General features: G+C 36.2%; 1 protein-coding gene across 2 annotated transcripts in view; it reads left to right on the top strand.

Annotated features, from left to right (window-relative positions):
- LOC105828142 (tyrosine-protein kinase transmembrane receptor Ror) overlaps positions 1 to 15,701 on the top strand; it is a 238,599-nt gene that overhangs the window by 219,998 nt on the left and 2,900 nt on the right. Inside the window, exons 5-13 of one of the 2 annotated variants that reach the window (XM_036293587.1) lie at positions 10,017 to 10,098; positions 12,390 to 12,651; positions 12,738 to 12,862; positions 12,983 to 13,524; positions 14,153 to 14,389; positions 14,466 to 14,599; positions 14,675 to 14,891; positions 14,968 to 15,309; positions 15,379 to 15,647. In XM_036293587.1, the coding sequence (XP_036149480.1) occupies positions 10,017 to 10,098; positions 12,390 to 12,651; positions 12,738 to 12,862; positions 12,983 to 13,524; positions 14,153 to 14,389; positions 14,466 to 14,599; positions 14,675 to 14,891; positions 14,968 to 15,309; positions 15,379 to 15,647 (2,210 nt within the window). Of the gene's footprint in view, positions 1 to 10,016; positions 10,099 to 11,723; positions 11,949 to 12,389; positions 12,652 to 12,737; positions 12,863 to 12,982; positions 13,525 to 14,152; positions 14,390 to 14,465; positions 14,600 to 14,674; positions 14,892 to 14,967; positions 15,310 to 15,378; positions 15,648 to 15,701 lie in introns of those variants that run through there. The other variant, XM_036293596.1, reaches the window with a different exon arrangement.

Below are 15,701 nucleotides of genomic sequence, written 5' to 3'. Positions count from 1 at the left end.
ATGTATATTCGATTGAGTGTACCTCATTACACGGTTGTTGTATTAACTCACGGCAGAGCTGGCTAATCGTTTAACGCTACAAGTAAATTCTGATTTAATAATAAGCAATAAAGATTAATCACTTATTAACAATTTATTATTTATTAGTCATACTTTATTTTTTTTATTTAATTTAATTCTAAATTAAAAGAAGATTAAATAAAAGAAAATTACAGATTCTTTAAAAAATATATAGAGGGATATTTTATCTCTTATAATTATTATTACTTTAAATTTCCCACCGTTTAGAAATATTTTTTATAAAAGTATATTTAAAAATTACAAATTATATTTCTTAAAACTAATAATTATTATAAAATAAATTTTATATCTTTATAATTGTTTGCACGTTCCTTAAGCTTAATACCTTATCGAAATTTTCATACAACAGCGGAGGCTATTAGATCTTTACGGAGAGGATTTGGAGGTGCACAGCTGTGCGGTAAATATCCGATTTTACAGGACTTATGATAATCGACAAGTGTTGAGAACGCGGTAAATTTCACGCAGAATAGTGAAACAGGTAATCTTCTTGAAAGCGCTTTTGATAATACCAAAAAGGGTTGGTAGCATTATTACAGAGATCTCGAGAAACGTTCATGATCAATGTTAAGTACATGCTCCATGAGCATAGCATTCATGAGCTGGAATTAATCCCTTGAATGTATCTTTTCACATATATGCAGATATAATTTTGGCATTTGTGTTATCGTTAATATATATATGGGCATTTATAAATTGTACAGAATCTAATTAAATTATTTTAAAAAATTAATACATTTTCAACTTTTTAAAATAATCTAACGCGTAATTTATTCCACAAATTATTAAAATATAATCCTGGATTCGTTTCTCTTTTAATTTATTTTGCTTAACTTGGAAATTGTTATGTGATGCAATATGAGACATATATTCTTATAAATTCTTGAAACGTCTAGCTATAAGTAACAAAAAATTTAGATTTCTTTCTCAATAAAAAGATATCGATATTGAAAGAATTGAAACTGGTTTCGAGTCAGCCATTGTTCAGCGGTATCACAATGCCACATCTGCAGGGCATCGCGTTCGAAAATACTTCGAAATAAATGAGAGTTTTCAGATGAATCGATGAAAGGTCACAAACGCGCTATGGCGCCACAGAAAGTGGCTCGTATGTGAGACGGGTCTCAAAAGTTCCTTCGCCAGTATTATATACGCGCCGCACCGACAATATTTCTCCAGAAAATCTACGGAGTCGATCTAACTTACTCCAAGATACGTTGTGTTATTCACCGGAGGGAATATTCGATGTTATCTCTTGCAGTATGTATTGTATCATCCAACAAATCTTTAATATAAATCTAAAGAATGCAGATATTATCCCAAAATAACATATTTGATGAATTATATATGTGTTGTGTGAATAGATTAAAATAACATTTTGATAAAAAAGCTTTCCAACATTCAAAGTCTTACTTACTTATATATATATAGTGTTATTTGTTTTATTTTTTATACATTTATGTAATTTTATGTGTATGTGTAAAATTTATATAAAAGACAGAGAATATATTGATCTTTACAACAATATGAAATATCGAATATAATTTTGATCGACGCTTTTATTCCATCATCGTGTCGCGAAAATTGACGAGAAAAATGCAAATAATTCGACAAAAAAGAAATAAAGGTTTATCTCGCTTCTCCGATATGTCAAATTTGCTACTGGAGAATTCGAATCAAGAATATACGCGGCCACAAAATCGCCCAATCGCCGGTCCAGTCAATTCCGGTTCCAAACCGCGATTGTGACCAGCCATCAACATTCTGAGGGATTGAAAAATTGTAAAAATTACGTCATCTTGATGACAAATTTTCAACAACGTTGAAATTAATATATTGAAATTGACGATAGCATTCTATTAATTTACTGAAACAGAAATAGCTTTGTATCGACAAAAAAATGTAATTTTTTATAATTATCTTGTAGCTAAAAAATCATCAATTATAGAATTAAAAGTTTATTAGGCTTTAAAAGTACTTTGAAAAATGTTTTATTTATAAAATAGAAAAGATAAATAAAATATTCAAAATTTTTATAACAGAGTTCATAAAAAGGATAAAAGTCTTTTTTTGTATTTAATATATACCATATATTGCTCCTAAATTAAATAATTCAACGAATATTTACTTAACACAGACTTTCAAAATAATATTTGCATAAAATAAAACTGCACACAGAACTATATTTTGACGAGAATATATATTTTCCGCTTATTAAATATTTATCTTGAGTCAAACGCGAAATTTATGCAACATAAACATCTAACGGGGGTTGATTAATAAAATGTAATCAGCCAAGTGGCCAACCGCAGACGCGAGCAATTCAAGCCTCAATGGTAAGCACCTCGCGTAATTTCGGACCCGGCAATTTTCTCGCCTTCATCCTCGTGAAGCTTAACTCCCGCCCGAGCGGCGCGGCGCGCACGATTAAACGTAATCGTATATTATCGGGTTATATTGCGAGCGCCGGCCGGTGCTGACGCAGCGCAGTCGGTGTTATATCAGAGCGAAACAATTTTCTCCCCGGGTCTGCGTGCTGAAGAATCGGTGAAAAATATCGGAACACCTTCTCGAGATGATAACCACGCTATTCATATGAAGTATCACGGTTGAGGATGCGCACATAGCACGAAAAATAATACACATGCTACTAAACTTTCCAATAGTGATTTTATTTGTTAAAAATAGTTAAAAATTTCACCAATTCCTGCTTCTAGAAATAATATTTTAACTTATTATTATTATCTTTTTATCTGTATAAAAATGTTCAGAAAAAAATAAAAGCAACGTTATCTTTTTTAATATTCCATAAAAAAAATGCATACGCCAAATGCATAATTAAAATTATAGCTTACTGTTCATGATAAAAATAATATCAAATGGCTCTGATAAAACTTTGTGCATTGCCGACGCAAAAGACTGCGATTGGGTGCACTTTGGAAGAGCAGAGGGGTTAAGGCGGATTATGGCCTGCGAAATCGTGAAACTCGCGGGTTGTTTTCCCTTAATATTACTTCACGTTCCGCCGGGGTTAATCCCCATTAGCGGAATCACGGGTGAAATTATAATAAAGCCGGGCGGCGCGGTTAAAGCTGCGTCGTGTGTTCCCGACGCGTATCTGCGCGAAACGCGCGTGAATGTATGCAGATGAGGAGGACGGGCAATTTTCTCGCAGTTATGGACGCGCGGCGTAGCGAGGTCCGCGTTAAATCTTAATGGAGGAAAGTAGCTTATAGCAGAGAGCCCGCTATCGAGCACACGACTGCTAGACGATCGGCGCCGCTCATTAGTCGCCGGTGGTGCATTAATATTAATGGACTATCGATACCTGCGCGCGGGTAAAAGCTATTTAATAGCGCAGTTAATAGCATTGCGCACGGGGTTACCTCGCCTACTAGGGTCCATTAGCAAAATTATGTGAAATCGCAGCGGAATCAGACGGTATTGTCTCGGACGGATGCTGCGGAATACATTTCCGTAGTGCGTTTCGCGTTAACACTGACGTTTAGAAAAAAAAATGACAGTTTTGTATTTCGGGGACCAAGTTGCTGATGAATGTAATTAAAGATTTAATAATAGATATTAATTTTTATTAGTGCTAAAATGCTTGCAAAAGAGTATTTATTACGTTATTTATAAAAACACAAAATTAGAATATAGATCATCCAAATTATTATTACATATTTTGGATTTCTATTTTATTTCTGTAACATTTATAGATCTGCACTTTTAATAAATTTATTTGGATATTTAATTAAATGGTATTATCTTGCTTGTATTAAATAAAATAACTATATATGAATACAACTGAAAACAGCTGAATGAATAAAAGAAATAATTTACATATGTCATTTAATATTAATGAGAATTTTTCGTTGCCTTCAGCGAACGAGGCAAGTTCTAACATCATTATTGTAATATATCATCGGTTGATGCTAATGCTTGTCGATGTTCGCAACATAAAACCTGACCGACATCACTTTCATTATCAGCAACCGCTTATCTCTCTCCGCACATGCAGTCGAAACTCGAAGTTGCATCTATCGATCATTCCTCGGGGCTGACGAGAGCGGCATCATAACTTTCTCGGGTCGATCGGCTTCCGCGCTCCGCTGGGAACTTGCTCGAAGCGATTAGCGGTTCTACACGTCGATGAGACAGAATAAAGTCCGACAATAAGCGAGAGTAGGAAAACGGCACAAAGAAAAATGGGTTAAGAGAGAGAATAAAAGAACTCCGGAATTGAGATCTATATCAAAATGTTCTGTACAAGTTCAGAAAACGCAACATAATGGCATTATATATAAATGCTCGCCAATTAGTGCCTAAATATCAGAAAACAATTCAAATGAGAAATGTGAAATGAGAAAATAACGAATAAAACCAGAGTGAAACGGGAGATTTTTAATTGAATACATGTTAAAGATGGAATAACGGATAAAAAATAAAAATAAATGATAGCGAGCTCACAGGATTCTACATATACATGAAGAGCAAGACGTGCTCGAGATAATTAGTTATACCACGAATGATTTGAAAGAATGATAATCAGATAATTTATATTAAGTAGCATTAAGATTCTTACGTGTGTGTATATCTTAAAATTATAATTGTCTTATTGCTTCTCATTCTCGAGTTGATGAGTAATAAGCTGCGTCATATGCTTTTATATGGAAGATAAAGGAGGAGATGGAGATCCCATCGTACGTTTGTCCGGCAGGAGGCAAATCACGTACAACGCCCTTCGCGGACTACCGAATTGAATTTCGGACAACACTTACGACGGGGGCCTCATGAATAATGCACCGGTCGCGGTCGGCGACCGCGGGTGTCGCACCCGGAAAAGTGTTGACCCCCTTCGACCAAGATGGATGGGACATCCGTTGATTATCAAAGACAAACGTTCTCTCTCTTTCTCTCTCTCTTTCTCTTTGCTTTTTTTTATTTCTTACTGCCGTGCGCGTGCACGGCCGACGTCGTCGATTGCCCCCGGCTGCAGGCTCCAGAGGCCGCATACGTGACCCCTCAGGATGGCGTGCCGTGAACGTTCCACTGATAATTTACAAGAACGATAGAGAGCTTGAGTAACGATGCTGCTCGTGTAAACGCGACCTCCCGCGAGGACTCTTCGCGTGCCAATTTAAAAGCGAGCACATCTATAGTGAGAACATATACTCAAGTCGGGACAGAATTATTTTTTTTATCGTTTGCACTGTATTGTTTTTTACATAGGGATTAATTATAAAGTCTTGTTCTTTAAATGTTGAATAGCCAGTTAGAGTTTTTATATTAGTAATTATATTTTATATTAATCACGAAATAAATTTAGAAAGTAGTTACGAATCTCTCAATTTGAACATCGAATATTATTTTCGACATTGCCGTAAAAAAATCACGTGAGCAAGATAAAAACGAAAGAATGTTTCGAAAAAAAAAAAGATTCAAAATACATAAAATGATGTGCTCTTGCACAAAGGCTCGCCGATACAACGTCATATCTGGCCGCATGCGAAATAAGGTGATACACTGTGGCCGCTATTACGTTTCATTGCACGACATTAGACGAGATTACGTTGCTTCTCGTAATGTTACGCCAAGCCTCGTGGCTTAATGGCTTATTTCATCATCGTTCCACCTCGGGTATATGATACGTCCCTCTCCGTGTCTTTATACATGTCTTTTTTAAGGGTGCATCCGAGGGCTTGCATGGTTTGCTATCATTTGCATAAGTGCGTTGCATAACCGCGACATGGAAAACGCATGGAATCAGATCTATGACTCACGTCGATAAAACGTATCGATTTTAAGTGCAACGTTCTTCAACTTCAGTTTACAACTTATAATAATTTTTCTTTATCACTTAGAACACTTTGTTCTTGAAACGTTTTCATTAAATTACCACCAATGAATAATTTTATTTTATGGTTGGTTTCTATAGTGTGTCTCTATTAAAAAGTTTCGTTTGTATAAAATTTGTATATTATTCTTTACAAATTTTGTCAGTGACATCGAACTTTAATCACACATTCATTAATTAAGCAATTTTTCTTAAGAGAAATTTTAATATTAAATATCATTATACTTTATAATTTTCTAACTTTTAAAATTAAACCAGTATCTCTATAATTCTTAAATAGTAAATAAAAGGCTAAATTAACTTTAACTAAAATTAAAAAATCTACATTAAAAAATGATTTTTTTATATCTAAAGTTTTAAAGTTTGTGATTCCTAAAAACTCCCTAAATTTTTGCACATAACTTAAAAACTTCACGTTAAAAAAGTCTACTCAAAGCTCAATGTAAAAAACAAGTCTGTTTCTTGCGGTGAATTTCATTGGATCAAAGGCTGTACTGAGTTCGTAGTAAATCGCGAGAAACAAGAATTGATAAGACTGTAACAGCGAATCGATGTCTTACTCAGCGATTCGCAGAGGAAGTCCGTATAACGGCTGAAATTCGCTTCAAATCCGCTTGCCAGTTCCCGATTTCCACGTACGCGAGAGTGATGCACGTGCACGAGCATCATTAATCTTGTCTGACCAATGATCAACGATCTCTCTCATTGACTACGGCGTACGAGCATGCAAGGCATACGTGTGCGGTCCTGCGAACGCCTATCGAGAGCGCGCACGCGGCTCTCTCTTCTTACCGCCTCTTTCGTCTATACGAAAGTCCATAAAGCATTTCTAACAAATGTAGTTTGCACGCACTATGAACCATAACGAGTAACCTAATTGAGGAGCTAATTAGAGGATATAGAGATAATAACGTTCCTGAATATATCTATCTTCTTATGAGATATACCGTTGCATCTTTAAGATAATGTCATTTTACAATATTCTAATTACGTATTATGTAGCATATTATACATGTCATTAATTATACATTATTATACAATTATCAAATTTATCATAAATTTATGTTTTATATCGAATAATATATTAAAATAATCATTTTTCTTAATTAATTAGTTTTCTTTTTGTAGTTTTTTAAATTAGATTCGTGATTGTTCACATTGTAATTGGTAATAAATCACGCTGGGTAATGAAGATCGAGTTTTAAATGCGTCACGTTGAACGTGACATTTCACATGGAGCTATTACACGACGAGAATTCTAATTGCGACAAATTTATCTCTCTCAATAAAACGCAATAGACCATTGTCTGCCGAGGCACCTAATTAGATCGGAAATGTAGCACGTGGAATAAACTCCTGATATCCGCCCACGCACACGTGAACACACGCGTGCCTTAGTATGTAATGTATGGCCGTGTATACTGGATGTTCCACTAAAATAACGTATAACACTTTTAAAGCGATATTGTCCATTAATCTTTGATATTATATGTCGGTTGCAACTTTTCAATTTACGACATTATATATCTGAATGATTGCACATCGATTGCATTTATTTACTTGCATTACAACACTAAAAATCCGCTTAGAAAGTCAAGTATAAAACGGAACGTTATCAGCTATCCTTTCAGGATTAAATCGGCACAGATTTCGGTATCATTTTTAACGAGGGAGAAATGTGCCCCGAATACACCGTCTTATCGTTATTACCGCAAGTCCTGCTCTCACGGACATCCGATATAACTGCCCTGTAAAACGGTGTCACACCGCCGCGCGCCGTTGGGGTCGTAGGGATGCGAGGCTGTGTTCCGCGAGTAGGCGGGGATTATTAATGACCACGAGCTGCCTTATCTTTCTCCACTTCCTGTTCGAGATACATAATACGTGGGCCGACTCGCGCGCAGTAGTTGCACTGCGTCGCAACATTGTGCGTACCGGGGGCTTTTCTCAGAGGTACGCGGCTCTCGTCTCATTGTGTGTGCCCCTCGCGTAACCGCGACGCCACGCCGCGCGCGTGCACCCGCGTATTTATCATCGCCCGGAATCGCAGCCGCGTTCGCGGCGAGGAGTGACTTGGGCGAACGATTAATCGTCGTTATCCTCGATCGCGCGGAAAATTTCATTGCCGTCGCCGCAGCGTGTTACATCAGACAGAATGTCTCGGGCGAACGTTGTTGTACATAGTAATGCAGCTTCAGCTTCAGCGTGCACTGAATTTTGTCGTATTGTGTCGAGATATTTAACGCAAATTGGGAAATGTATCGCAGCGAAATGTAACAGCCAAATTCGCGCGCGAATTGAAGAAAGTACCGCTTTACAATTTACATGAGGCTTTGAATTTTGGATTGTAATATCGTATTAAATCATTGAAATATATAATGGAAATTGGAAAGTTGTAATGAAATGTAATAAACATCAACAAATTCGGTAGAGAATACCGCCACATTATTTACTGTACGAGGAAATGTTTTGCATCGAAGCTCATGTTTTTATATATAAATTACGTAACACTGAAATATGTCAAATGTCATAATTGCTGTGTGTTCTACTTTATAATTTTTTTTTCAATTTAAAGAAGCAAAATCCGCTATAATCGTTTATTCACCTGTCTCGATTTATATTATATTATACATATGCTCTTGTACATTGTTTTTCTTAAATTTTTTTATCGAGAAAATATTGCTTTACATTGGAGTAACTTTATCTTCCCTCATGTATCCGAGAGAGAGTCTGGGACAGAATATAAAGGTAACCCCCTGGAGGAATGAGCGTTACGGGTTCTCTTATTGGCGAAATTAAAGAACACGTAGAAATGCAATTGGCGACTCTTTATGCAACTTCCTAAGGATACTGTGGGACCTTCCTCGTGCCCGAGAGCGGTTCACGGATTTACAGGTCCGACAAGAAGGAGGCCGGAACCCTCGCATACGGGCGAGCTCTCTTCGAGGGGTGGATTCAGATTTTCGATATTATTTGCTTTGTACCGCGCTACGGGGAGAAAAGAGACGTACATAGAAAGAGAAGACGAGAAACTGTGCAAATCCTCGGTAACAGGAGGCGAACCCGAGACCCCCATCCCGCTCCGTTATTCCTCCGGAAAATCGCTTCGCCTATAATAAGCCCAAACGATTGCTTCGCGAAATTGCTTTTCTTCAAACAGAGGCGTTTGATGTCGCATCTCCTTTTTGACGGTTCGTAATCGCGCGCGTGTTAGTGCGCTCCGAGCTGTCGGGCCTCGCTGCCGGAAAGACAGAGATCTCTTTGGATCTTTAGCCGACATTTCCTATTTCGTATTCATGGGCAAATGGGTGACGCAGAATATTCCCTTCGCGTGAACAATTTGTAAAGAATGCAATAAGTCTCGTTATCACCCGGTATTAAATAGCTAAATTAAGTTGTTAGCGCAAACGCGAAGTGCATAAGAGATGATTTATGATTCGTAAAGGCAAACGTAATTTAAAAGCGACAGAAATATTAACAAATTATATGAATAATTTTTCTATACATTCTTAAGAATTAAACGTATTGATCAACATCGGATAATCGGAAAAGAAACGTAGGCGTGGAATAAGTATCACATATGTTAATATCTATCTTTAGATTTTATAGATAAGCGTAGTGTGTAAGTTTCTCTCAACACGTTCCATGCCGCGTCAATTTTAAGTGACTTGTCTATCACGCTGTCTAGGTCCACGCGGATATCTCTGTTTTTGTATATATGCAATATATTTGTTATGAAAAATGTATTTTGTAAAATTATTCAATTTTTCAAAATTATTCAATTATTCAAAATTAGCAAAATTATTATTATAAAGAAGAAAATTTAATGTACTAATATTGCACCATACATCATAATCTTTGTATATAATAATAAATTATTATAATTATGCGTCTTGTAGTTAAAATATTATATAGACTGAATGTTAAACGTGTGCCTCAGCGAATCTATGAAACGCATTAGGAAATTGCTGAGAAATTAATTACGATAGAAAGAATTGCCTGTATATAGTGTCATATTGTTTTTTACTTACATTTACTCTTATATGGGGTATAATCTGACGTCATTTTTTCTTTGCAGCTCCTGTGCACCCGGAACATCCTATGGGACAGCCGGGCGACAGATTTTCCACTGGGATGTCCGGGCCAGGCTTCATCGACGGGTGAGTACCAGACTCTATTCTTGACCTGAATCACAATACAAATTATTTGTAAATTTCTTTCTTTCGTATGATTAACAAAATATCACACACTTGTGCAAGTCGCAGTAAATTATTCTTGAAAGTAATTCATACCTCTTCATTGCTAATATCAGCAAATTAAATTGCTTTTCTCATAATTTATTTTATTTATTACACTAAAGAAAAAGTACCCTGTTAAAAATCTTTTCTTTTCCCTTCGAAAAAAAATGCCTGCAGCGTACAAATTTTACGCGTAAGATAAAAGTCAAAGATGTTCGTCACGTCAGCAAAAGTTAAAATTATGAAACTTTGAAGGAGTTGCTACGGCGTTTCATTGTTTCGTTCTAATTCTCTCAAGGACCTTTGCTTTGGTTCTCTATTACGTCATTATGCATCACTCATCGGGGACGAGAATTTCTTATTCATAACTTCCGTTTTCTGTTTCTATTGCCTGTTGCCTCGCATTCTGCAAAGGACTGAAGAATCGCGACTTCTAGTGCCATCTGCCGGAGATTCGACTCATGAATGTTCCGAGCAAATCACTGAACTATATGTTATAATAATATCAGAGAATTTCAGATGAAACCCGTTTGCACCTCTATGTGCACAAAAAAATATGCACGTTTTGAATAACCACAGATATTTCGGTTTGCTCGAACGAGAGATAGCTTGAGAAATATGCGTTCAAACGAATTACAACGCAAAGTTAACTTGCGTTACCCTTACCAATTAAATGATGTCGTGATGCTCGTCGTTCAAAAACCGCGTCTGTCGCGTTCTACAATCAAAAACATGGCGAGCCGGCAGCTTTGTTTCCCACGCGCAAATAACCTTTTAATTTAAGGTATTAGAATAGGCGTATTTTAATACTGAGAGTAGATATCCGCTCGTGTTATTCGCGATAACATCGCATGCTCGTCGCAATGTCGATGGTACGGGCGATAGATCTTCGACCGATCAATTATACGCGTTTTTACGAATTATTGATATACGACGACCGAATTGTGTTACGCAACATGGTAGTGGATATTAGTGCGAGATTGACACGAGATTTTTTCACCTATTAAACGAGTCGTGACATCCGCGTTTTGGAGCTGGTCCGTCCCGCGTCCGCTGCCTTCTGTAGATGAAACGTGAATACAACTTCAGATGATGATAAGTCAACTTTTCGCCTCTCGCGGCCAATTTCACGCGTCAAGAGTGCCACACTTCGGAGTTAAGCATTTATTGCGCGCAAAATACAAAAAATCTGCTAGGGCTGTGCCGTAAATTTAAAAATTACGTTCAACTTACTGATGTTTTTGCTTACACAAATCTTTTTCCATATAAACAATAATCATATGGAATAATTATAGAAGATTTAGATTTTATCAAAATCACTAGTAAAAATCATAAAATTTCGTTTTTTAGTTTTAATATTGTGTTTTCTTCATTTTATATCAACTGTTTCTATATTGAGTTAATTTATAATAATTTAGATTGCTTGTTATTGTCTACATAAAAGAATCGTGTAAAATCCATGAGTAGAGGACGTGATACTCAAAAATTTACAGCATAATTCTGCCGCCGCTTTTAGCATAAACTCAAACCACATTTGTTTTCTGGTCGATTTTATCGGCAGTGGACGCAAAATGGACGTACTCAGCTGCCCGCGGCGTCAGTTTACAAACGGTTGACACCGGGCGTGGTGTCAAATGACACGGGCTCTTGCACGCCAAGCCAAATGTTTTGATAGTTGATCTACGAATTATGAAGCTACTCTTGTACCTAGCATTATTGCAGAATATTTTTGTACGAGCTGTAAATAACGCTGGAAACACGACGGAGCCGAGGTAACGCGCCGCGCAGATTCATCTCGCGAGGTTACGTGGAGCTCAAAGCGCGAGAGCATTTTTTTTTAAAAGATAACGCAGCCTTTCGAGCGTGAAGTCGATAAGATTAATAAATTGCCGGACGGCGACTGATAGCGACCGACCTGCCTCCGATTCGTTTCGAAATGTGACGAATAAAAGCTGAAAATCCAATTTTTCTTGTTACTTTACTGGGGTTATGTTTTGAAATAATAACGCATCTATTTTCACTTCGAATCATCACATAAAAATTGGATGGATTATCATTGTTTTTTTATTTATCGACGAAGCTTTGCTTTGACTGCTTATTTAAAATAAATTCACGTTAAATTTAAGTTAAGAAAATATTTTTGCCAATGTTGTTTTATATCAATAAATAAGCAATAAACAGAATATATGTAAGTTCAATTTTTTTATTAATAGCATGGGACATGGAGACATGTTGGATATCTCAGGAAGTGGAATGTCTACGCCTCACATCTCTCACTTGGCGTCCGTGAATCCATTTAATGTACTTTCGCCGAGTCCACAGCCAACCAGCTCACAATCCAGCACCATGGATTTTCATACAATCAGCGGCCTTACTAATGGCAATATACAATTCCCTCCTAATGTGAATTTTGATGAGATGTCGAGCATAAGTTCAGTTCCAGGTAGAAAAGACAATCATAAAGGAACCTGCGAGGTTTGTATTCGATCATATAAAAATTATTAATTTATGATAATTGATGTATAAAAAGGAGTTGCAAGATAGATAATATTTATTTACAGGTGTATATAGGAAAAACCTGTGCACAGTTTGTAGGAAATCGGTCGGTTTATATTATATATCCCATGACACAGAAAATGCTTGAGGAGAAGCTAATGAAAGCTTTTCAAGTTATCAATTTTTCAAAGTATGTTTAAAATACCTTCTTAATATATTGAAGTGAAATTTATGTACAAATTGATTTTAATATTGCGGTATTAAATATTATAGAAAAACTAAAATATTTTTCAACCATTTTATTGCACAGCGAACTCTCGTCGAACTGCGAAGGATATGCGAAGCCGTCCCTTTGCTACTCCGCCTTTCCAATATGCCGCGATCCATCTAACGCTCAGAAACCGAAGAACGCGGAAGCGAGCACACAGCTTTTCAATCTTCTGAATTCCAAGCAAGATGACTTCTTAGACGACGGAGATCACGACGACACGGATGATTTTTCGAAGCTACACAACGTTCCTAAACGTAGTCCCACCTTAGGTCCAGTTTTCGACTTTGTTCCTAACGAAGATGGGAAGTCGAGCAATAAGAAGATAATTAATCAGAGTTACGGCGACACGCGAGCGTCTAGCAGAAACGAGATTAATCGCAAACTACGAAGGATATGTCGAGAAGAGTGCGAAATGCTAGAGAATGAATTGTGTAGAAAGGAGTACGCGATAGCAAAGAGGCATCCGTTAATTGGACATCAAGTGCCTTTGGTCGAATGTTCCGACTTACCATTGGAAGGAACAACTGAAGCTCGCGATTGCTTAACGCTCGGATTGTCGGTAGCAAACAATGTGCAAGAAAGTATGTATTTTTATATTTAAAAATTTGATGACACGCAACGGGCTATTCCGCTGTAAGTGGTGTGCCACTGTTTAAAAAAGAATTTTTTTAATATAATAAAGCTTTTTATACTTCTTTACAAAAACGGTTGCGCACTACATTTTGTGTCAAATCTTATAATTTTCAAGGATTTATTTTATTTTTACATTTCTTTATGTTTCAAATCTAATTCAAGACACACTTATTGAATTGATTTTAGTTTTCAATCCTTCTTGCATGTCAAAATTATAACATGGACAGATTCAATGGACATAAAGAAACACAAATTAATACAAATTTTTGGTTCTGGAAAGAAATTTAAATATGTATCTTGATGACCTTATAAAATTTGCTCTGTTAATAAGAAAAGAGGTTTGATTTTTGTATGCTTATTATTAAATTCTATTACGTTTAAGATTGAGTATTGAAAAATATTATGCTGTCAAAAATGTAAATTATATTTTGGTTTTTTAGGTCTCCATTATTTATATATTGTAAAATAAAGAAAGCATTGTCAAATATTTATTCTTTTTAAACAGGAAAAAAATTGTTTAAACGTGTTTTAAGCAGCTGAACTCTTAGTGGCATACAATCTTAATGTTTTTTGCAGATGATTATTGCTATTGGGGTAGTGGAAAATCCTATCGAGGAACTGTGAAAACGAGTGTTAGTGGAAGGCCATGTTTACGATGGTCCCATCATTTCAATCTTCCAATTTCCGATTATCCCGAATTAGCTGGACGTCATTCTTATTGTCGGAATCCCGGTGGCAAAGAAATTCAACCATGGTGTTACGTCGATGTCAATAACAGAATGCAAAAGGAGTTTTGCAATATACCTAAATGTGGTAAGAATTTATGAAATGCACATACATTTCATTTATTATGTACCTGTACTTAATGAAAAACGTATATTATTTTCAGTTGAGAATTTATGGATATACGCGGTCGTTGGTTTTGTGCTAACGGGAGGATTTGTTATTATATTAATTTGTTATTGCTGCTGCTACAGAAGTAGGAAATCCAGAAGACAAATGAATCACTTACCATCCAATAAAGTAAATATATCAATATATTTACGCATTTTCAAGTAATTGCAACATGCAAGTAATGTCAAATTTTGTTTTTAACAGATGTTAACAAGCATTCAGTGTGATAAAAACATATACGATGGAAGGAGGAGCACAACACAACCCATGGAAATGAGTTCTCTCTTAGCAGGACCTGGTAATACGACGCCGGGTACTGGCACCTTGAGCAGTGGTAGTAGTAGAACTTCTAATAATAGGATACCGCAATTTACCACAAATAATATTGTGCTCTTGCAAGAACTTGGTGAAGGCGCCTTCGGTAAATATTAAAAAAAAATATATTGTTTAAGTTGAAAAAATAATTTACTGTAAGCTAATATTGATAATATTTTTAGGAAAAGTTTATAAGGGCGAATTGCAAACCGGAAATAAATGTGAGCCACCTATTTATGTAGCGGTAAAAACATTGAAGGAAAATGCGACTCCTAAAACTCAAAACGATTTTAAAAGAGAAGTTGAATTGATGACGGATTTACGGCATCCAAATATCATTTGTTTGCTCGGTGTAATATTGAAAGGGGAACCAATGTGTATGCTCTTTGAATACATGACTCAGGGAGATCTGCATGAATTTCTAATCTGTCATTCTCCGAGATCAGATGTTCCGTTAAATAATAGTGGCGGAAAAATTTTAGAGCAACCAGAGTTTTTGCATATTGCTTTACAAATTGCTTCCGGTAAGTTGTATTAATTTGTCTTACGATCAGATTGACATTATTTTATTACGTAATTAATGTTCTTTTTAGGCATGGAATACTTAGCCAGTCATCATTACGTCCATCGTGATTTGGCAGCGAGAAATTGTCTAGTTGGCGACAATCTAACAGTAAAAATCTCAGATTTCGGGCTATCGCGCGATATATACAGCAGCGACTACTACAGAGTACAATCCAAAAGTTTACTTCCTGTTCGATGGATGCCACCGGAGTCAATTCTTTATGGTAAATTCACCACCGAGTCGGATGTATGGAGTTTCGGAGTTGTTCTCTGGGAAATCTACAGTTACGGTTTACAGGTAAATTCAAAATTTAATTAAAAATTATAAGCAATTTCTGAATTTTTCTTACAA

Source organism: Monomorium pharaonis, chromosome 1, assembly GCF_013373865.1.
Source record: "Monomorium pharaonis isolate MP-MQ-018 chromosome 1, ASM1337386v2, whole genome shotgun sequence".
Classification (NCBI taxonomy): Eukaryota; Metazoa; Arthropoda; class Insecta; order Hymenoptera; family Formicidae; genus Monomorium; species Monomorium pharaonis.
The sequence above is the reverse complement of the archived record's forward strand: the minus strand, read 5'-3'. Positions and strand labels throughout refer to the sequence as shown.